The sequence below is a fragment of the Anomalospiza imberbis genome, chromosome 6, assembly GCF_031753505.1.
Source record: "Anomalospiza imberbis isolate Cuckoo-Finch-1a 21T00152 chromosome 6, ASM3175350v1, whole genome shotgun sequence".
Lineage (NCBI taxonomy): Eukaryota > Metazoa > Chordata > Aves > Passeriformes > Viduidae > Anomalospiza > Anomalospiza imberbis.
This window is the reverse complement of record NC_089686.1, coordinates 31869017-31893084: the sequence shown is the minus strand read 5'-3', so window position 1 is coordinate 31893084 and position 24068 is coordinate 31869017. Positions and strand designations below refer to the sequence as shown.

Here is a 24068-nt window from a genome sequence, read left to right as displayed (position 1 = left end):
GGCGCTCCCCGGCTCTTTCCCGGCCGCTCCATCCCTGGGATCATGCGGCGCTCCCCGGCTCCCTCCCGGCTGCGCAGCCCCGCCCCCGCGGCCGCGCGGCGCGCAGTGACGCAGGCAGCGCGCGGCGCCGCGGGGCGGGGCGGGGCGCGGCGCGAGGCCGCGGCCGGCAGAGGGCGCCGCGACGCCGCGCGGCGCGCGTGGCGGGGCGTGGTGCGGCGCCCGCGGCCCGGCGTGCACCGCGGCGGCGTTTGAATGGCGCAGGCTCCGGGCGCCGGGCCCCGGCAGTAGCGCTCCCGCCGCTCCTCCCGCCCGGCCCGGCCCGGCCCGGCCCCGACCATGAGCAGCGGGTGAGTGGCGCGGGGCTGTCCGCAGCCGGGGGCAGCGCGGCGGGGCCGCGCTCTGCCCCGCCGGGACTGTGCGCGGCTTCGCGGCGTCGCGCCGGGCGTTGGGGCCGGCGGCGGGGGCCGCGGGCAGCGCGCGGGCGCGGATCGCTCCGTCCCGCTCCCCGGCGGCCTCGCCCGGCGCCCCGGCACCGCTGTGTGCGGAGCCTGCCGCCTCCGGAGAGCGAGCTGTGGCACTCGGGTTCCTTTCGGAAGCGGTGGCAGCAGCCCCTGCCCGGAGCGGCGTGTGCAGCGGCGGATACGTGCCGGGGGAGCGGGGAGGGCTCTGCTGCTGCCGAAGGGGAGCACGACAGGCTGGGTGTGAGGCCTGCTGACGGATTTAATTTCTTGGGTGTGACAGATTCCAGGGGGAAGGACGGGGGGGTGAGGGGGAACCTTAAGTGCTTGAAGATCAGATCCTGCGTTAATTACTTCGTTCAAGAGGCTTCACATTATTTTTTCAGTGATAGGCTAGACGATTTGGCATGCTGATTTAAAATAAAGACCTTTTGAATAGGGAGCTCTTTTAAGGAGAGAGATTAGGTGGTGATCTTGGAAATCTTTAGTTTCTGTTTTTGTAACATGCTCTGCTTTGGAGAAAGGTTATGTCTGTTTGCTTAAAAGCAGCTTTCGTCCATCTCTTCTCGGAGCACCATTTTTGCTTTTCCTGTTCCCATGTTTTTTCTTCCTCTTATTCTCTGGCTGTAATCAGGGAAGTAAGTAAAAATATATAGTTACCCACGTTTAGTAGAATTAAAGCATAACAGAAGGCAAGTTTGTGCCTCTTTGGCCTTGCTGATAGGAAAGAACATGTTCTTGAACTAAAATTAGAATTGATTTGAATTTCTTAACTTTAAAACTCAGAATTTCATTATATTAAAAATGATGTTATGAAGGTATTTTTATATGTATGTTAGAAAGTGTCTGTCAGTATGATGATATACATGTATTCTTACAACCATGTGTGTATATATATTCACTTGCCCACTTTTACTGTGTGTTGGTCCTAGGGTAAGAAGCTTGACTGTAAATGAAGGAAGCTTTTTAAGTGCTATAAACAGACTACAGTCGATAATAGAAATGTGTTTGAGGGTAGCATAAAAAGCCATGTGAAAGTTGTGCGACAGACTGTTCAGCCAGGTGGGCATGTAGTGAGTTCTTCCTTAGCCTCCACCAAGTCTGGAGCTTGAGGGGTTTGTCAGTATGTCTGTCTCTGGCTTTGAATTCAAAATTCTTTTTGCAGTTTTTTTTAAGCTCTTTGGGTTTAGCAATAAATGGTAAAAGAAATTACTGTATTTAATTTCATGGGTAGTTTCTTAAAGAGTTCTGTAAAACATTAATGTGGAATCTTTAGTGTTGTGGAAATTGATTTCTTTTATAACTTATATAAAAATTTTTTAACACCTCTCAGTTATAAAACTTTTTCAAACTTACTTTCACCAGACTGTTCATAAGTAAAAATCAACAGGTAGAAGTATGTTTTCATTAGTGTAAGATGACTTCAGAAAGGACTTAACTGCTGACAACTGCTATTACTTTATGGCACTGTAACAGACCTGTAAATGGTACCTCCAGATGCAGAAAACTGAGGTCTTTACTTGGGTTTTTTTTTGTAGAAAATATAATTAAGGTTCAGTTATTAGTCTCCTGGGCTATATCCACATGGAGAGCTAATGCACACCTGGGTTCATCCTCACTAAACTTGGATGAACTGTGACTTGTGGTTATTTTTGGAGGTTCATTATGACTGACAGTGGGCCACATACGAATTTCATATGTAACAGGAAAATGAGCTTAAATCTTAGGTATAAGCTAATTTACCATAACTAGTTGTTCAAATGGTATTTTTATTTACTGCAAGTTTAGAGAAATTCCTGTAGTTTTTATCAACATAGGAAACATCAAACTGGAACAAATGGTCTGACAAGTGTAGCACGTTAAAAAACTGTATTCTGCTGGCATATACCACTCTTTATAATATTGCAGAAAAATTTTACATTAACATACTCCTTAAAATCTTGAATGCCACTTCCTCTTTTTAAGAAAACTCAATTTTTAACAGCTGGTGAGTACATCAATTACTAAAAAAGGAATTAGAAAGAAACTAAACTGTTTCATATGCAAAGGATATGGAAACCTTCTAAAACAAAGACACATGGATTCTGCAACATTTATCAGAGCTAAAAGGAAAGGAAGTTATGCCAAGCTTGCAAAATCACTTCTACCATAAAATCACTTCTACTTCTCTCATAAGATAGTGCTAATTTATTTTTGTAAGCAAATTACCCTTTTGGAAATAAATTTGAAATAACCATTCCTGGAAGTCTCTTGTGACCATTGTAGATCTGATAATGGCCAGTGAAATGAGTTGACCATTACTGCTTCCCTGATGCATACCTATTTGGAATGTTTTCAAAGCATGTGCTCTCTTCCTTAGGAGTAATGATTTATGAGATTTTTCATCTGAGTTTAATATTGTCATCCTTGAACTTGCAGTTGGGTTGCTGTGGGGTGGAGAAAAATCACAGGAGCATTTGCCATGGCTGGTGCACGAGAAATGCTGCAGGAGAAAGTAGCTATTAAGAATTTGGACAAGGAATAGGATGGAAGAATGTGTGTTTTAAAAGGTATTGCTGATGGCTTAAGAGATCTAACTATTTTACACTTTACTTACTGCCACGCAAAGTATGCCAGCCTGTGTTCTGTAAGAAAATTATATTATGTTAATATGCATGTAGATTACATAATGTGCCAAGAAGAGTTTGTCCCTCTCTGGGGGCTGTGCCCAGAACTTAGGACATGGGAGGGAGTGGCAGAGTTGTTAATACTTGCCTTGGACAGATGTGCACTTGAAAGCCTGTTAGTGCTGACTTTCTTTGCCTAATTCTGGTATGACCTGAAGAGTTTTATTGCATTTGGGAGAGATCAGAGATAGAAAATACCAGTAGAACCATCAAGAAAACTTTGTACAGGTACTGCCTGTTGACTGTAGGGGCAAACCACCTTCTTCTCAGGGGACATGGCTGCTATTACTTTAGTCCTTCTGCTTACTGGAGATTGAAGAGAATAAAAGGGGGAGAAGGGAAGATTGTCATCTGCTGTCAGAAATCACCCACTGTATAGGGGAAGTTGGTGGAATTTGATTCTGTCATGCTAATGAAATCATACATCTCTGTTCACATTTGCCGTCTAGCTCGTTCACTTGTCAGACAGTTTAGGATTGTACAGTGGACCGAGGCAGAGCTGAAGGGACATGCATTCTATCCTTAGTTTAATTTTAAAAATTTGTAAAGTGAGGGAAATGCATTGGCCTTGATGAGCTTGTATAGCAGATTGTCTTGATCAAATACAACTGTGGTCATCACAAGGGAAAAGTCAGAATTTAAAGACATTAATGTATAGATTGTTTGACTCTGTACAAATTAGTATCTATTTCCAGTTTAAGAACCCCCTGTATATATTCCAAAATTACAGGGGGCTGTAGTGTCTAATTAGCTATCCCTAGATGATATCAGACTGCAAATAGGAAATCAAAGTTGTGAAGAGCCATGTAAAGCGCCTTTCATCCTGTAGCATTCATCTTTTTTAATTGCTGACCAGCCAGCATTTTCCTAGGTGTTACTAAGCCTTACAAAGCTGGTTTCTTAAGATGTTGACTAAGTTTATTATAGAACTGTTAGGTTTATATATACCACATTCTTCTGCTTGTATTCTGCTCTGTTTGGACTGCATGGGTTGTATATCTGAATTTAATCACTTTCAGTCTCTCTTTTTTTTTTTTTAATGTATTTGCACAGTCTGTCCTAGAACCTATATAAAACATTTAGGTCCACAACATCCTGTGGCAAGTTCAGGTTGATTATAATTTGCACACAGCTTAACCATGTTAGTTGTGATTTGTTCTTCAGCTATTGTCTGTTGACCCTTTATTTTTATATTGGGTAAGAGAGGGCACAATCTCTATGCAACTTCTCCAAGCCATTTATTTTGTAGGCCTTTGTCTTATTTCCCCTGTTGGCTATAAGTAGCTTCTTCCCCAGACTGAAGAGGCTGATCTAATCAGTTGTTGATTATATGAAGGATATTCCATGTATTTTTTACTTGCCTTTGTCTGAGCTGTTTTTTACTTTACTCAGAAGTTTTTTTGACTTTTTAGGGTTGATTTGGTTTTTTTTAAAGAAAGTTAACTAACCCTGCTCTCAGTATTTGAAATACAGGCACAAATTAGTTCTGTACACTGTCACAATAGTGTTCCATTTATTTTTCTAACTATTTATTGATCCACATGGAGCATTGAACAATCCAGCTGATCGAAAGTAAACTGTCCTTGTGGGTGGCAGTTACTAACTCAGAGACTGTGATTCCAGTTGGAGCCCAGAATTTTCTCCTACCTGCAGATACATAGTCTTTGCTTCATATTAATCTGTAAGTATTGCTTCTGCTTATTGTACATCACAGTCCTTCTCCAGTTCTTCAGTTAGCCCTTATCTTCACTGGTATGACTTTGTATTGTCAACAGTCTTCATCCCCTTTTTTTGAGGTAATTTATGAGGATATTGAAGAGCATAAACCAGTACAGGTTTTCCCCAGGGATCTGGAGGTGATTGTCTGCAATGTGGAAACTGCTTAGACAGTTTATGGCTGTTCCTGAGATGCTTGTGCATGGAAGAGCTTTCCCTTTTTTTCACTTGGTTGCTTAATTTCCTCAAGATTTAAGTGAGGGACTTGGAAACTCAAACTCAAGTCTATAATTTAGTTGCCCTTTATCCATGTTGTACTACCCCATACTCTTAATAAATTCCATTAATTTTGCAGAGCATGACTTCACAGAATCATAGTATAATTTGGGTTAGACTGGACCTTAAAGATTTTCTGGTTCCAATTTCCATGCCATGTCAAGGAAGGGACACCTTCCACTTGGCCAGACTGCTGAAAGCCCCATCTGACTTGGCCTTGAACACTTCCAGGGACAAAGCATCAGCCACTTCTCTAGGAAATGTGTTCCAGTACCTTACCACTCTCTCAGAAAATAATTTTGTCCTAATATCCAATCTAAACTTGCCTTCTTTCGGTCTGAAGCCATTACCCTTTGGTCTATCACAAATGCCCTGGTAAAAAGTCCCTCTCCAGCTCTCTGTAGCCCCTTCAGGTCCTGGAACGCCACAGTGAGGTCACGTTGGAGCCTTCTCTTTTCCAGACTGTGTTGCCTGAGTGACAGCCAGGCTGAATCTTTCCCATTATATTATTTGTTTGTGTCCACTAAGTCTATTCTTGATTACATTGTTTATTAATTAGTGCAACATAGATGTCAGTCTGGATCTTCCTTGAGGCTCTTTAAATATTAACTGTGTTTTCTTTAGGTACTTTGTCAGCTCCAAGGGAAATAAAAACACAGCTGTTTCATTACTGCTTAAATGTTCACTGCTATTTCTGCATAATCTGAGACCCTCAACAGGTTAAACTATGGAAACCTCTTTAAACTGTTGGACAGTGAAGTCATACAAAAGGATTTTACTTTGCTTCATCAGATGCTCCTTTATATCTGATAATCTTTTGGCCTTTTGAATTTCTTTTACCAATCTTTACGAAAAGAATTCATAGTTCTGTTGTTTCATTCTGTTTCAACTGGGAGGCTGGGGAACAATATTCTTAGGTCAGATTTGTTAGCGTGTAAAATTCTCTTAATTTTTCTCCTGGACACATGCAACCTTTTGTAAGGAACTTCCTTCCATACAGAGTCTTCTCTCTCCAGTTCAAATAGTTCCAGTTTGGTATTTTGAGATGTTAGATGCTTTTTAGAGCCCAATATTAAAAATGGATATGCTAATTGAATTTCCTTGGTAAGACACTTCTTTCTAGCCTTCTAATATTTTACACTTATTTTAAGCAAAAAGTATTCTAGTTATATAGTGCTGTCATTTATTTTAGTGATCAGATTCTTGTGTACTGCTTAGTGTGAAAGATGAGGGTAGATTGAGATCATTTATTAAACGGGGAAGAATAAGGAACAGTCACTGTTAGGCATGAAGAATTGTAAGCTGGTAGTGTGTTACGGGAGTAGTCATAAAAGTTATTCTTCAGCAACAGAGAGTAGGGATTTTTTTAGCATCTGATGAGGTGGCTGTGGGTTTTAACTCTGGTGTTTGGAGATTATCCCCCCTAATATTTTAGTTTATTGCTTTCCTCTCAATATTATTCTCAAACAGTGGATAGAAGAAAAAAAAAAAACTTTTTCCAAGTCCTCTTCAACACTGACCTGAATAAAAGGATGGGTTTGTTTGGATTTTAGGATTGTTCAGTTTTTCTTTAAAAGTCAAATTGTTCAGCATATGCCTTTGTGTTGTGCTCCAAGTTCAAATTTTAATATACAGCCCATTTTGAGTCCAGATAATGGTTTTAAGTAGTCTGATAAGCAGAGGAAAAGGTGTTTGTTTATGTGAGGTTTTTCCTAAGCTTCAGGGAAAAGTTCATTTACAGGCCTTTGTGGAAGAACTAGGAAGTGTGGAGAGCTAACAAAGTGATCACTCCTCATCACTCTCTCATAGTGTGAAAAAATTAAGTTAATGAACCAGTCTTAAGCCAGACTGACATCTGGAAAAATATTGGCCACCAGCTGTTAAAGATATTGCCCTAAATAATGCTGCCATTTGCAGTTCTTGCTGTAGTCTGAGGGCTCGATGTTCCTGTGTTACAGGGTAAGGGATTCTGTCAGTAAATACTCATTTTTTGAGAGCGAAATCTCAAGTGAAGTTCTTTAGTACTGATCCAATTCCAAAGAATACCAGAACATTTGAAGATTTTTTTTTCTTCCACTGGGGAAGGGGAAGGGATTTTAATGTGCCTGAATATAGCATCTGTCTTGTTTTGGGCCTGCCACCTGCTTGTTTCATTTGATGGCCTTTAGCTACTGCATGGATCTTCATGGCTAATAAGCTGTTTCCCATCTGGCTTATTCAGTGCTCAGTCTCTTAGTCTTTTAAATGCTGAAGTTCTTAATGTGGGGTAAATCTGCTACATAGATTAAAAGGGATAGGGCTGCTCCTAAAGATTTAGGGGAGAGATTGGAGCACTCATGTTGAGACCACAGTTGTACTTTTTAGGGGAAAAACCAGTAATGTTGGAGCAAGTGGTTGTCTTTTAAAAGTAGCGTAGGATGTCTTGCTAAAACACTTCAAAAATAGTGCCTCTATGATGATGCAGTAGTTGAACCTAGTCTCAAGCAATGGATCAGTTACAAAAGATGCAAAATCATATGTACAGCTGTCTCAGTCTTGATACTGATTCTTATGCAAGAAACACTTGCATACTTCAAGACAAAGGACTTTAGGCATAAAATAAAGTTGTGGATTTTAGTATGAGAAATGGCCAAAACACTGCTTTGACAGAAATGGGAGGGGAGGGGGGATGTACATTTGCCAATAAACTAAGGGGAAGATCTTTCACCTTTTTTTTTTTTTATCCTTTGTTATTTTGATGAAGCTTTCTTTCTTCCTGAAAAACAAGAATCAGTTTTTTAGCTGCCTTTTGCACTTGGAAACAGATGTGAAACCAATTATTTTTCTCTAGGTGACAGATGAAATTCATAGTGTGAGGAAAAAGTTTCATAAATTGCCCCATTCTTTACTTGAAGTCTTGTTTGTATGGCACCCCTCAGTGCGGGTGTAGATACTGGTATGAAAACAAAATCTCTACCTTGGTCTCTTGGGGTGATTTTGGTTTTGTTTCCTCTTTCTTGAAAGCTAAATAGGGATTTTGAAATTATCAACATGTTAATAATAAGGCCTCCAGCTAACATGCACTAAAGGATGATGTCTTGGGTTATATCTAGGATGGAAAATCTTGCAAATAGTTGAGTTCTAGTATTGCTAGCTGCATTTGAAGAAATCTGACTGAATGTTTTAGAAAATACAACTAAATATCTTTCCCTTGAGAACAGGGATTTGAGAGATTATGGCATCTGAGGCTCACAATGTTAAAAAACAGAAAGTATTGCTTATTGAAGGTCATCCCATTGATCTCCCCAGAAAGAGAATCTCTTCTTCCACTAAAAAGATCATGAAGGAGGTAAGCTCTTTGTGTTGTTTGTTGAGTTGTTTTATGTCCTCTGAGAAAAGTGAAGATTTAAACAGCTTTTTAGTTCTGAGCAGTCTAAATCTAGAAGCACAGCACTACTAAACATTTGATATTTAGATATGCAGTAAAACTTTAAATTACTTATATAGCAGTTACATTATGAAAACTGTGTTGTAATAGATACAGACAGTGGCTGCACAGATCAGTGCATTGTATCATCCATATCAGCTGTAGGTACTGATGCAGTCTTATTTTTGTGTGCTTTTCTGCAGTCTAGCTAAAAATGTTTCAATACAGGAATTCTGTTTTGAAAAAGTTCTTTCTTGCCAAGAGAGCTACATAGCACAAGTGAGAGGTGAAGTAGGTGAAATTCATTAATTGAAATAGATTTGTTGTATAATTATACAGGTTCATCTAGCACGTTGGTAGCACATAGATTTTCACTGGATTCTTGCTACGAAAAGTAGTTTTTATAACCTCTTACCTGTGTTACTGACTGAAGAGTAAGACAGTGGAGTACTGTACAGTGGAGAAGAAGCACTGGAGAGGCAAACTTACTGTAAGACCTCTTCAAACAGTGGTGAAGATCTCAATATCCTCTGTTTTTGAAATTTTGTATTAAAACTAACATTTTATGACCAGCGTTACCAAAAAAAGATCATAACATTATCTTGCTGATGTGCACAATGTAAATGTTACCATTAATGCTAAGTAGTATAGATGGGAGTGTTTGACCCTTTTTAGTAATCCAGCTTTTTGTCTCTATTTCCTTTCTCCCAGGGTAAGAAATCTCCAAAACAGCTGGCTTCATACACAAACAGGTAGGAGAGCTGTGCTGTGTGATATCTGAGTTTAAAATGTGACAGAGGTAGGGAGAAAGTCACAGTTGAAATTGATTACAACACCACAGCAAACACAAATGGATGATAGGTCTTGATTTTAATGACAGTTCTTGGTTCTTGTGTTTTCTTCCATAATAATGAGTCTCTACATTTATAAAAACAGAGAAGAATATTGGTGGTATGACTTCTAATAACCCTAGTGTCATTAAGATATGTATTGGAGGAAAAGCATTTTCAATAACCATAAACCTGGCTGCTGAATTCATAATTATATATATATATATAAACATAATAATGCAATTGATTTGGTTTGGATCAACCTTCACTAAAACAGTGCTTTATTATTGCAGAGTAACGGTTGGAAAAACGGTGACCAGTCCCCTCTCTCTTTTCAAAGTGGTATATTCTAGAAGGAAAGTTCATTGTTATACTCCAAAGCCTTGTTACAGAAAGAAACTGTGCCCTAAATTTAGGGGCCGTGACATGGCAAATAAAGAAAATGAACTGGCTTGTGCAGGGAATCTGCCAGCAAAACTTCACAACAGTCGGACACACTTGCTGAATTCTAGTGACTCTGGCTCGTCTCAAACAGAAGGCCCCTCATCCAAATACAGTGCATTTTTTTCAGAGGTGGGTAGAGTTTGAAGAAACTTCAGTTTAAAAAAGAAGTGTTCATAGCATTTAGCTGTGAAAGTTTTCTTTCTTTAGATTAATTTCCTCAATTCTGCAAATATCAGGGCTTGTGATTTACAAGTCTGTCAATTTATGGTGATACAGTTGTCAATAGTAATAGTCCTGCCACTTTTTTTCATATTTGTGTCAGGTCAGAAGCTCAGATCTGCCAGACTTGACTGGGTTAAAATTGTACCAGCTCCAAAGGAGAATATTGTTTTGACCTGCTTAGGTTTCATGAACTGGCAGGACACATGTCCATGTGTGTGTTTATATAAGTGTAAAAATGTTAGTATGGGAATGAGAATAAACTGGTGAGGTAGATTAGGACAATTTTCAATAGCAGTACCAACTTTGTGCAAAACTAACTTAAGTGTTTGTATGAGCTTTATTTCTTGTTAGGGTTGGTTAAGGAAACCTAGTGGATGTTTGTAGGGCTTCTGGAACTGTCTAAAAGGTCAGATATTTAAATCAAATTGATTTTGTGACAATGAAGGCCATTTAAGCCCCTTAATGTTGAAGTTTGCATTTCTGTCACAACAGATTTTGTTACTCGTCAGGGTTTGCATGTGTTTAAGGTGAAGCATGGCAAGGAAGGTAAGATCAGACACTATCACCATGCTGTCTTGTCATGGTGCTGTAAATGTGGGCTCCCGTGAGCTGAGAACCCTGAGAGGGTGGTGGGCTGAAGGTGCAAGTCTGCAGCACTTCTGCACTGTTTAATGTGATGGTTTCAAGAAAAGAGCAGAATGGCTGCAATAAAGAGGCTGCAGAAACATGGGTAAAGAAATGAAGACGGGAAGATTCATTTTCTGAGAAGCTAAGGAGCAGATCACTGGCCTCTGGTCACAAATGACTAAACTGGTTGAGAGATGTGTGTGGCTCTGCAGTGTTCATTCCTATCCAAGGTCTAATTAATTAAAATGCCTGAACTTTATTCAGAGGACAGGCTTTTTCAGAAATGAACCTTTTCTGTCGGAGTTCAGAATAATACATGTAATTACTTGTGTCTAAATTGTGTCAAAATTAATAATCATCTAAGTACAAAGTTCTTAAGAGTTGGTGAGAGCTATAGGTTGATGCTGATGAATGCTCATTTTAATTATTAGATACCTGTCTTAGGTGGTAAAGAGGTACAAACCTTATTCTCACGGCTTTCGTGTAAAGTAGGTCTAATATTTTTGTGCCCCCGAGGGAAATTATGGGTTTAAGTCTATTCTTAGATAAATTTCTAAAACAGACTCATCAACATACAGGTAGAAAAGTGTATTATCATATACCAGATTATATTTGAGTAGCTTATTGTTTTATCACTGGCTACTTAACTTCTGGCAACTTTTTATATTTTTAAAAACATGCAGGTTTCTCAGGACCATGAAACGATGGCTCAAGTTCTTTTCAGCAGGAATCTGAGACTGAACGTAGCTTTAACCTTTTGGAGAAGGAGAAGTATAAGTGAACTGGTAGCCTACTTAGTGAGGTAAAATAAGTCTCTTCTTTTATACCCTTAAAATGACAGCAATCTCAAACATGCCACAGTATTTTTAGCAGTTCTGTAATTGTTGTGACTTAGTTACACTTTTTAAATCATAGTGGAAGCATATACTTCTACTACTAGTAGTAGGATCTACAAGTAACACTTCTGATTTTATTCTTAATGTTTCTAGGATACAGGATCTTGGAGTGGTAGTAGACTGCCTTCCTGTGCTTACGAACAGGTACAAACAGAAAAAAGTGGGGGATTAGAACCTGCTTATAACCACACTGAAGTTCAAGCACTTCTGAAACATCTTGTTTTTAAGTTTACAGGAAGAAAAACCATATGTTTCAGTTGGCTGCTGTGTAGATCTTTTGCCTTTAGTGAAATCTCTGCTTAAAAGCAAATACGAAGAGTAAGTATCAGCTTGGGATGTTTTTGAAACATCATTACTTCCTGGCTATGCAGAGCCCTGGAAATCAAGGGTTTTTAATCCTCTGACTCTTGTTCCCTCTGCCCCTTCTTCCAGCTCTGCCTTTCTCAGGAAATGAGAAAGCTCCGGAATGGAAGCTTTCATCTGAACCTTTATCCTTTAACAAAACAGCAGTGCAGAAATTCTTTTCTGCAATGTTAGGGACTTGGGGAAGAGGACTGGCTTTGCCCTTATGCAGATTCATTTATCCTGAGCTGGTTTTAGTATGCTTAGTTTCCTACTTTTTCAACAAGAAAAAGACTACCACTTCAGGCTGCCACTTAGACATTGCAAGTGTAAGCAAAGTATTTAAACTTACCAATTTGTCTAGATTTTTCTTCATCCATAGTAGAACATGTGTTGCTTTCTAAGTTGCTTACAAAGTTATCTCAACACCTTATCTGGCCTATGGATGATCTGCATGGACAGGGAAATGCATAATTTGTAAAATGTGTTGTTACAGATATGTGATAGTGGGTTTAAACTGGCTTCAGGCTGTCATTAAAAGATGGTGGTCAGAACTGTCTGCACATACAGAAAAAGCAGAAGATGGGTGAGTATGGTGTTTAATGTTTAAATGTGTTTCTGTAGCCTGTTTCATCTCAATATATTTTAATTTTGATCAGTAGGAGCACAACTTGCCTACAAAAGGAAAACTTGTAATTTTAAAGTTAAAGCTTAAAAGTATTTTAAGGATAGTTAAGTTACTGGTTTTGGGGTTTTTTTGCTACTGTTTTAATACATGTAGGACATAGTCATATCAATCAAAATATTTCAGATTTTGTGGCACTATCTATTGTATAGGCTAAGTCTATATGCAGTATTAAGAATTCCTTTTAGTAAAAGACTACTGAAGTGTACTGCCTGTGTTAAAAATTGATGATCATTCTCTTTCAGAAACATTCATATGTTAAAACAACAGCTAAGTGTTTTGTGGGAAGAGGAGAATCATCTTACTCTGGTTCCAGGATACACTGGTAATATAGCTAAGGTGAGTTCTGGTTCCAGTTCTGCTTGTGTTCAGTAATAAACATGCTTGTATCACTTATGGTATTCCTCTTGTTTTACTTATGCTAAACTGTGGTTGGACAGAAACACTTTTACTTTAGTTACTGCTAATGCTCAAGTGTATTGCATGGTTTTTACAGAAATCTGGAGTTGTTTCCCTATGATAATTCTGTGGATTAAAATTATAATTATCCTTAAGCATCTCCTTAATAACAAAGTAGCTAATAGTCATGAGCCTTAAAATGGATGTGAAAAAGGGCTCATTTGAGTAGGTAGACTGTGGAAGAGACAGATGTTTTCTCTTAGATCTGTTGTACCCATTGTTGTAAGTGTAGTGGAGAATCTTAGCCCAGGAATGGCATTGGTATTTGCACATCAGATGACAGCGGCAAGTGACAACATACTAAATTCTAAAGCTTATTGCTGACCTAATGCTTAGGAAATGGTGAATTTTTGATGGGCAGAAGAGCCTGTCTATCTGAGATGAATCCCTGCTTGCATTTTTCAGTAGGTTGTGGTATCAGTAACATAATGAGGGTGTCCATGTAGATCCATGTTTTGCTGTTTGTGCTCATCTCTATAAACGTGGCTTTCTGAGATTGAGCACCAAAAGTTACATTAGATAGAAATCTCTCCAGGTGGAGGGACCTGATGAAGGTAGACAGTGAGAAAGGAATTGCAGCTGACAATTGGTTGTATGCGGGATTTGAGTGAACTTAAAAAGAGCCTAAAAATTGCATCTTTTACTTACATCTTGAGGAGTTCTTGGGAATCTATAATTCTCTGCCTACAGAATTGATCACTTTGATGTATCAAACAAGTAAACTCTTATCTTTTTTTCTGGGATTGCCATGCACCTGCAACTTCAGTTTTGATGTCCCTACAAGGATAATTACAAAATTCTTGCAGAAATTCAGTCAGCAGGGATGCAGGAGAACTGAGGTCTAACTCCCAACTTGGTAGAGCAATGAGAGGATGTAATGTAGACTGCCTAGCTCTTTTGCTAGATCAGAATAGCAGCTATAGGTAGTTATCAGTTTGTTTCTCTAGTGTTCAGGTTCCCTTTATGTTCATTTGCTGGCTTCTTAATGTGTATCAGGATAGATTGTAACCAAAGTCACCTAAGCAAGTCAGAGCAAAAGTAGTACAAGAATGTTGGAGGGGTTGGGATAATATGTTTTAACTACATGATCATATGATAATGATGAGCTTTCCTGCTCAGGCAGGGAGCAGAGGAATAACAGATGAAATTGATTGCTTTGAAAACTAATCCTACTCTTCTGGCAGGCTTTTTAGTACATAAAGAAATGTCATTGAAAACATTAATTGAACGTAATCATGAAGACAACTAGTTCTGAAATTTGGGCAGATATAATTATTCTTGTGTTGTGGTCCTGAGGTTGCCCTGCTTCAGACATAGTGTTGATGTTAGAGCTATAAGTAATGTGACAAACACTTTCTCCTTTTTTTCCTTCTAGGATGTAAATGCTTATTTATTGCAGCTACACTGACATGATGGGGAAACAGTGTGCTTATGTGGTGAAACAATCCCGTAAAGTATCCCTGAAATATGTGCTGAAAGCCATTTGAGAAATACTGGCAGAAGAGAACTGTACTGTCAAGCTGTTTAATGAAACCACTAACAAAACCCTAACAATCTACTTCACATTGAAGTGGAAAAATGTCTAGTAGGAGCAACTTTTACTTCAGTGAGGTGAAAGTGCACTATGAAAACTGTATGCCTTTGCTGCATTTGGGATTCGCTCAATTACTAGGTATTCCTTTAAATGCTACTGTATCGTACAACATCATCGCATAAAAGAAGATGAACTATACTGTCATGGAGACAAGACAGCAGAACCAGTTGTAAGGAACCAACAAAAGCAATCAGCATTAAGAGCTTTTAAATGTCTCTTTCACAAGAGAACTCCAAAATGCACAACTAGCTTCCAATTACATAAAAAATAAAAAAAAACTTTGGGATATTCAGTTACTTCTATGTTTTAATCAAATTATTAAAGACAGTTTTTGTTTGCACTATTGAGAAACTATACAGCAAAGATGCCTTAATTACTAGTGTTTCAAAAAGCCAATGTGTTAAGATGCAAATAGCTATTATGTTCAGATTGTGATGAAAAACTACAAAAATCAGGGTTTCACATTGTATAGTTAATGAAACATTGCACATATACAAAGATTCATGTATGAAAACCATTATAAATACCTGAAGTTAAGCTTGGGTAAACAGTTATTGCAAATGTCAGCAGAATGGTGAATTTATGTCTAACAAATGTTTTTATATATTGTATGTGGATTTATAACACAGTAATCTTGTTCTGTATCTTTCAAACTACATGCAAATAAGTAAATATATTAAATATATCTACTGGTTTTTCTTTTCAAGTTCAAAAAAATCAATTTCTAGAATAATCTCTTCCACAGTACTTTTTATCATAGATATTTATGTCTCTTGTTTGAAATGTTTACAGCCAGGTGAGGCCATGTTATTCAAATCACACCCTTTTTTTACTACCTCCTTTAAGAAACTGACAAAGAACTTTTGCAAAATTGATCAAGTTCTAACCTGCTCAATGGTGGCAAATTCATACCAACAACAGCATTGAGAATACAGCTGTAAACTCTTACTGTCATATTGATATGCTGTTCTATTTTAATTTAAAAGCTGTATCTTAGTAGCTCTGAGGGAGTCTTTATCTTAGGCTTGCTGTTGCCTTTTTTAATTTTGTGATTAGGAAGCACGCTTTTTCAGTTAAAACTTGCAAAGTGCCAGCTCTTCACTTAAAAGTATACATGCACAGCATGTATGACCAAATAGACTACTTCCTTACAAATAAGTACTTGCAAGGGTTGTTTTCATACCTAGCATTAAGCATGTGCACTTTTATTGACATGCAGGAGAAAAGTCTTTTGATAGCCACAAGTGGTTTTTGCTTTACAGATTAAATAAATGAATTTTAAACTCCTGTAGTGGTCAATAACTTCAGGCCTCCTGTTGCATAGTTTTGTATTTAGTTTATGTATCATTGTTGCTGACTTCTGAAGGCCAACTAGAAATCTCTCAAGAGAACTTGGTGCTTTTAGTCGTTTGACTGTTCTGTGAACCACCAAAGGTTTTGCATTTCCTAGGGCAGTCAGTTACACAGAGTTTCTGGGGCATCCCAGAACTGCAGACTTTGTGGGACAGTTTGAAGACATACACATAGCCATTCTTTCTGCTATAATTGTTATGTATCATTAGAGGTATTTCATGCTCAAAAAGTTTTGATATAGGACTTTTCAAATGTTCTTACTATCAATTAAAAATCTAAAGGAACTATAGTATGATGACATTCTTGTATTACTTATTTGTTCCGTTGAACACTTAAATGTAAAAGTAACAAAAGTAAGATAGTTTCATCATTTGGGTGGCAGTTGCTGAAACTCTTAGATTATTCCTCAAGGAGAATACTGTTTATGGAAGCTCTGATTTTTTTGTTTTAATAGACAAAGTAACTCATGGCCATTTATTTCTGATAATCAATTCCAACTATACTTTTTTATATTAAAGGGATACTCTAATATTTAAAAATCTAGCTTGAATGTAGATTTAAATACATGAGTTTATAATGAATTCTGTCTGTGGCCATAGAGTTACCAAATCCTAACTGTATACAGTGCTTTTAGAGGCAAGGTAAGATTGATTTGAGTATCATTACTGAGGAATATCTAATAAAATAATGCAGTCTTTTTAACTGCCGATAGTTGTATTTTGACAACGTTAATAATTCAGTATTAAACATTGTCATTAGTATCTGTGCCTTATTTTAAATGAATTTTTACTGTTTTCAGGCAGCTACTAGACTGTAAGAACAGGGTTCAGGTGTCTGTATTATGAAATTATTTTTCCATCATTTCCTTAATTAATTTAAACTATTTGCACTAATATTCAGGCTCAGCCTCTTGTATTCTCTTTAGTTCTCAAATGGCTAGGAATCAGTTTTACTGTTACAGAATGTACGTGTATAATATCTGGTCAAAGTTGGCATGAGTTAAATGTCTTAAGAGCTGTGTAACTCCACTAAATTCATATAGTTGTCTCAGTGAATCTTAAGAATTAAGTTTATGAGCTATCCCATGCATAAATGGTAATCTTTGTGATACTTTCTAAAAATGCTGTTTCTAGGATGTATTAGAAGGCCCAGACAGAATTAATCCTTTTCCTGTGTGTTCTTGTGATGCAGAAGCATGTGTGTACTTGAGGATGAAGGATGCCTCCACAAAGCTGTTCTTCGTGTTATACCACCTGATATGAAACTGATGTCTTTGAAAAACACTGTCTTTTGCCTCAGTGTTCCCTGAAAGTACTTGAGGCTGTTTTGTTGGAGGAGTACTTTTAAGTGTGACCCAGGATTTTCCCAACCCCTAAACTGAAATTAAATAATCCTTCTGGCAAACTGTCTCTTTCTGCAGGGCTGAAAAAAAGTCCAGTATTTTGTAAATGGAAGTGGCCAAGTTGAGGTATTGCTGATAGCTTGCTAAAGAGCAAGGTGGAAAAAGCTATGCCATTAATTAGCTGGGTATGAAGAAGTTAGCATGTCTTAATGATTATGTATGTCTCTGTTTTGAAGGAGCTATGCCTTTTTCTCAGGAAAGAGTCCTCTACTCTTGTATCACACAGGTATGGCAGTTCCACACTCCTTAATAGTGTTTACAGATTGTTGCTGGTATTAAAAAAAAAACAGCATCAGCCCTCCAAGAGCTTACCCTCCACAGTGAGATATAAATAAAATTTATATAATTTTTTTTCCCCTCCTGTAGGTTGCTTTCTCAGAGGCTTTTTAACACTTGAGGTGTGGGAGGGATGGGAGAGTAGGAAAGAAGAAAGTACACGTGCTGAGTGACATCAGCCCCACTGCATTATAAAGCACGGAGTGTTTTCATTTTCTGGCATCTGAAGTAGGCAAGTGGATTTAAACGTCTTTCTGCATTTTGCATTTAAAATATAAAGGTTTTGAAGATGGATGCTACAGTGTTAATTTGTGATTTTTTGGATTTTTTTTTATCTTGAAAGAGTGGACATTCTTAGTGTGGAAACTTGAATGTATCTTACAGGAAGCTTACATTTTAGACTAGCAAGTGGTTGCTTTTGCCAGTTCATCTTGCCAGATCTTCCAGTTCTACAGAAGACTGAATGTCTGTCTTAGTGTAGAGATTTGCAGCTATTTTTGTGCCTAGTTTTCTGGTCCAAACTGAAACTGGTGGTTCATAGTCAACTATTTCAGAATACATAACCATGCAAATTATGGTACTGGTGTGAAGTTATTCCAGCTTTGCACAATGCAAATGCTAAAGTTTATGAAAGCAGTCAATTCTTCTGAGAGAAACTTTATATTGAGCTCATGTTGCATTAGTGAAGGGAAAAAATGAAGCAGTTTTTAATAGCCTTGGTAAAAGCCAGACAGCATAGTCTAATTTTTGCCTTCAGTCTACCATCCTACACACTAATCATTGTAGGCTACAGATAAAGATTCGCAGAGAAAATAGATTGAGCATGCTTGTGTTATTAGTGCTTATGTTATCCTTCTTTAAACAACTAATGTTTATTCTATGAGTTAAATAGCTTGTTTTATGTCTTGGAATGAGACTAAATGCAACTATTTTTCTCCCCCTTTCCAAATGTATTCTTTAGGACTTAATGATGTTATTTATTACTCATCTACTTTAAATATACTGAGTGTGTCTTCTTAGAAGTGAGGAGGGGAAGATGAGAATTCTAGACAAAACACAGGGCTAGCTATTTACCATGATTCAGTTTGAAGCAACTGTGAAGAATTTCCACCTTTAAAACTTTTCACGCATATTTTGTTAATACCTACAAATTGAAGTGTGCACTCACAGCTCTAAGTTTGACTTTGAACTTGGTTGGAAAAAAATAAAGTGCTTTCATTCTAAATAACCATAGCTGCAGTATTGTTTCTGTTCTTGTTTTTTGCTTTGAGTACTAAGCTGGACACAGATACTAACCTGCCATAAGGGAGGCAGGAGGTGTAGCACTGTCCCTTAAAGGGATAGAATGGAAATATCCACCTGGTCTTCAACTATTGCAGACTTAGAATATTTTTGTTTCTGTACTGACAGGAGTTCTGTAGTATATCTCTTTATGTAGACTGTGGCTGCTGATCATTGCTGTAAAATGAGATCTGCTATTTTCAGCTTGAATGTGTTCCGTAGTGGTTGTGATTCATAGGGATCACTGCTTCAATTCAGGCAGTCATTACTTTGAGTGCTGTAGTGTAGATGAGCAACTGAATGTTGGGGTCTCAAACATCTGTTCTTAGCTGTAACTAAAGGACACCACATTTATCTTTCCCACCTTTTTATTCTTCCCTTATTGATTCATTTAAGTGCTTAGAACCATTTGAATCCTCTTTGGAAAGTGATAGATGCCAAAGTGTGATAAAATGCTTTTACAAATATGCTTCTGACTTCTTTTAATACAATTCTGTGAATAAGTTTCCTGTGGATTGGGGAAGGAGGCTGTTTTCTGTATGTCTAGGCTTGAAATAAACAGAACTAGTGGACTTTACTGATACTGTAATTGTATTCTTGATACTTTGTTTTTTACATAAGCCCTATGTATATTGTGAAACAACCCAAATCTAAATATCAAGATAAAGTTACATTCCAAAACTGCCTGCTCTTACATGTGTAAGTGTTGAAATACATATGCACCCTAATGTCATAATTTAAAGTGACCTGTAGACAGTTTAAAATAGCTCTTGTAATTTATGATGTCTCTTTGTCAAATTGAATCTATTGAACTTCACTTTCAAAAAGCCCAAATTATGTTTGGATCTTGCAGTTGCCACTTCTACTCATTTCAGATATTCTATGGATTTAAAGACTTAGTGCAGTAAGTATTCCACCTTCAGAAAAATAGCTGATCTTTTTGTCTTTTGTGATAACAGGCTTTCATTACATTTCTTCTGCATGAGACAAACTTCTTCTCTGCAAGAGTTAAATAATTTTTAGGAGGGTTTCAGAGGAGGGTTGCCACATATAAGAAATCTATGACATATTTGGTTCTGAATTGGGAAATTGCACAAATACAGGCAACTGTTAGGACAATGCACATTTCATTGCTATTGAGTTGTCTTTTCTCATGTGAATCAGCTGTTCTATTATCTACTTAGTCTGGATAAAAGTAGAATGATGGATTATTGGGGAATTGAAGTCTTAACAGCTCTTGGCTGTAAGAAGTTAAAACCGCTCTTTCCATTCCAATGAAATTGCTACAATGAATGTGGAAAGGAGCTATTTGTTGTGTGTTAGGTTTGGAGAGCAGAAATCTCAATACTTTCTATGTCTGCTAATAGTACTTTGTCTTGAAGCTTAAAGGCATAAGCATTTATGTGTGTTTGCTTAAAATTTTAGTTATTAAAATAACAAGGTAGGCTGAACAGGAAGAAAAAAACAACCTTGCTGCGTTAGTTAATTTCTGGGTGACTCTGCCACCTCGTGTTCCTGCTGCAGGAAACAGTAAATTTACAAAAATGCAGTTAACCATCATGGTACAAGTAGTGATAAAACTTGATTTTCAACATTGTGAGGTTTAGGCTATTACTAGTGAAGAAGTAAAGCAAAGCAGGACTAAAGAAATAGCTGGCAAGTTTTGTTCTGAACTTTGTGTTTTGGTAAGTCTAAAAAGCTTGACTTTTTAATCAGCCAAAATGAATGGGAGTGTTAATTCTGGAGTAATTGTGTGCCAGCAGCCAGCATTAGCATAAGAATAAGCAGAGTAGCTGGTTATAAAGTGATCCCTGCCCACCAGAGCAACTGTCTCTCAACATAAATATTCTTAGAGCCTTTTGCTTTTTTTTTTTTTTTTTTAAGATGTTACAGTTCAGGTGGTTTTGTATAAAGAGAGCAGGCAGGGAGTTTTCTAAATCTGTTAGTTGGATGATGGAATAGTGCTGCAAGAGGTACCTTTATAAATACTGTCCTGTGAGTAATCCTTAACGGGCTTGAGGGCTTGAACACAAGCACATTCTAATCAGGACTAGCCATTGTCTGCTGTCCTGGGTGTCCACGTAGGGAGTTGCAAAAAACTGGGGAAGGAGGAGTGTTTAAGATACAGTACAAAAATTCCCATTACCTGAAAAGGGTGCCTGTGATTGCTGGGAGATTGGGGCATGATGATAACTGAAAGTCTTTCCAGTCCTGTGTGCCTAATCCACAGCAGTGAGGCACTTCATAGAGGGCTGGAGACCTGATGCTCACAGAGCAGTCATCTTTCCTCACAGTTGCTGCTTTTCCACCCCTCTGACATGTTGGGGCACATCTTCTTGGCTGAATTTCCAGCTTCACATCCTTGTCACTTATCCAAGTGAGAATAAAATGCCTTCATATTTGGCACACCTAGTTTCCCAAATGATGTCTTGTCCCTCAGGTCTTCCAGGTTCTCACTACAAAACAACTCAGTGCCATTGAACTGTGAAAACTCAGAGGGTTAGACTTATGCCCTACACACAGCAACTGTGGAGGCCACTGTGATATTTAGGATGAAGCTGCTGTATTAAGAGGGTTTGTATAAATGTTTTTTAAACATGAATGTTTTTTAAACATGAATGCCCTACCAATATTCTACTGGCTGTTAATTAAAAATGCCTACAGTTCTGAACCTTTGCAAATGCAGGCTGGTGACTAGTTAGGGAGAAATCCTGCTGCTTAGGGGCGAGTGGTTAGTTGGTTTGGGTTGAGTTTTGAATTGCTGTTTGTGGTTTGGTGGTTTTTGTTGGGTCACATCGTGTCTGTCCACCCCCCACCACCCATCTTGCCTCCCCCTCTGAGTTCTTTAAATTTCCTGGTGCCAATTTGAATTTTATTTTTTACAAGGTTATGTCTTTTGTGGTTTTCTGACCACACAAAATAATCAGGATGTTGGGTAGAGTGAGGATGTGTTACGTTCACAAAATGCTGTATAAGCACGTTTGCATTAATTTCTGTGCAAAAGTATCATTTTTCCCTTTCCTCTGCACTCCAATACATTTATGTTTCTAGTGGTGGCATGTCCCTTAACATTTCTAAAGGGGTTCTTTCCATCTTACAGTTCTTGATTCAAAAAGCAGATTAGTTGCTTTCCAGATGAACAGAGAAGGTTGCTACTAAGGCTAAAAACCAGAAAGGGGGAGAGGATGGGTGGTGGGGGGTGGACAGACATGATGTAACCCAACAAAAACCACCAAACCACAAACAGCAATTTAAAACTCAACCCAAACCAAAAAATTAGAATTCACTTGTCTCTAGCATAAAGTAGTGCTGCAGCCAAATGACAACAAATGCTGCCCTCCATTTTTCATTAAAAAGAGGACATAAGAATGCCTTTCTGAGCAAGGAGTCTCTGACATTACAAATTGGAAATTTTTAGGGTTAGTGCACTGTGATTTAGTTTACTTTCTAAGTGAATATTTGGTTCGTGACCTCAGCCACCATACTCTGAAGAGCTGTAAATAAGAGGAGAACGCCCTTGGAGCTTTTCTTCACAACTGGCAGCTTGCTAACTTCAGCTTTTACCTTAGGGACTAGCGAGGCGTATTTCAGCATTTCTGTTTGCAAGATTTGGCATACACACTTCTGATGCTGCTTTCTTACTTGATAGTTCTCTCTGAGCACTGGAAAATGAGCATTTAACCTCTGGTGATTCCTTTAAGTTTAGTTTGGTTGAAACAGTTCTGATGTCAAGGATTCTGCTTATGTGAAAGGAATTGTAAGACCTCTCTTCTTTTGTAAACTCACCAAATCTAAATCTTGATTGTAATAGGCTTCTGTATTGAGAAATCATTAATTTAGACATCTTTGCATCCTCATTAATACTTTTTTTTTTTTCTGACAAAATTGATTTGTCTGTGGTTCCTTTGTGGATTTACTCACCTTAAGGTATTTTTCCTACCTTATAGAACAGTTGCTATCCATTAGCCCTAAGGTATGTCTTCAAGATACTGCTGTCCATGTGTTTCTGGTTTAGCATAATTGTCTCATTTTTCAGGCATTTATATGAGGTTGTCTTTTGGCTAGGAAATGCATCCAAAACTTGAACTGATTTTAATAGTCCAAAATAATGTCTTCACTGGTGTTTAGGAGCAGTAGAGTTTTTGATGAAAATATCATTTGTGCTGGCTTTGGAGAAATATAATTGAATTTTATGGTCTCAACAATGAGAGACTCAAGTGAAAGGAAGAACTAATTTGAGTCAGATGGCTGCAGCAAGCCCTACCTTTTGTTCCCACATCAGGTGGTGAAATAAAAGGAAGATAAGCAGCAGTTACTGATTTAAGGATGGGTTGAACCAGCCTCAGTCACAGCTACTGTCTCATATATATGGCTGCTTCTCCTCATGGCACTGCCAGCAGTCAGCTATGCAGAGCTGTGGCGTGGGGGGCAGCTGCAGCACTGCTCCCTGATCAGCTTTGTGAGCTCCAGACTCAGCATCACCTCTGCCAAGAGACCCTTTTGGTGAACCCTTTGTAGGATTCTTTCCTAGCTGAACTCCCCTTAGAAGATGTTCCAAAGTCTCATCTAAAGTTGTGTTGATAATTCAGTTATAAAGGAACCTGGTTTTCTTTCCTGTATGTGCCTGTTCTAGGTTTAAGATGTGACTGACTGTGTGCTTTTCATGCAAGGAGAATCCTCTAATTTTAAATGCACAAGCTCAGACTTTCCAATCTCCCTATGTTTTGTCTGCCACAGAGATTGTCCAGCCAGATACTGGGCTGTGTAAAAGCTTGCAGTGGGACTTGCTGGTGGTTCACCTGAGCTCAAGCTCTCTGTGGCATTGCTGAAGAATGCTGCTCTTCCAGGTAGCTACACTGCAGCCTTTAACAGGTCCAGTTGCTTTTTCATTGAGCAGCACACTGTTTCATGGACAAAGGGATATCACATAAAATAACATTATCATTTTCAGAGATGAGCAGAGTCATGGGTTTGATTTAGGTTGTTTGTTTCTTTTCTAGACAGGCATTACCTGGGACCTCAGTACAATGTATATTTTTGTGAAGAGTTTATGCACTGTTTCTTCCCTTCTCTGTCCCACCCACCTGTCCCCACAACTTCTGCATGAAAACAAAGCAGTCCTGGCAATTATTTGT

At 38.4% G+C, this 24068-nt stretch overlaps 2 protein-coding genes across 4 annotated transcripts in view; both read left to right on the top strand.

Annotated features, from left to right (window-relative positions):
- LOC137475624 (fibrinogen-like protein 1-like protein) overlaps positions 1–24068 on the top strand; it is a 72799-nt gene that overhangs the window by 14438 nt on the left and 34293 nt on the right. The gene's annotated exons all lie outside the window — the stretch shown is intronic.
- Positions 181–23890, top strand: KATNBL1 (katanin regulatory subunit B1 like 1). 3 transcript variants are annotated; one of them, XM_068193069.1, is made up of 10 exons: positions 181–347; positions 8317–8444; positions 9234–9274; positions 9646–9925; positions 11329–11447; positions 11635–11685; positions 11770–11859; positions 12380–12469; positions 12814–12907; positions 23671–23890. In XM_068193069.1, exons 2-10 carry the CDS (start codon positions 8331–8333, stop codon positions 23734–23736), a joined length of 945 nt encoding a protein of 314 aa, XP_068049170.1. In that variant the 5' UTR covers positions 181–347; positions 8317–8330; the 3' UTR covers positions 23737–23890. The 3 variants fall into 3 exon arrangements, with proteins under 3 accessions (XP_068049170.1, XP_068049171.1, XP_068049172.1); XM_068193070.1 differs by lacking the exon at positions 23671–23890 and adding an exon at positions 14403–18880; XM_068193071.1 differs by lacking the exon at positions 23671–23890 and adding an exon at positions 13794–13816.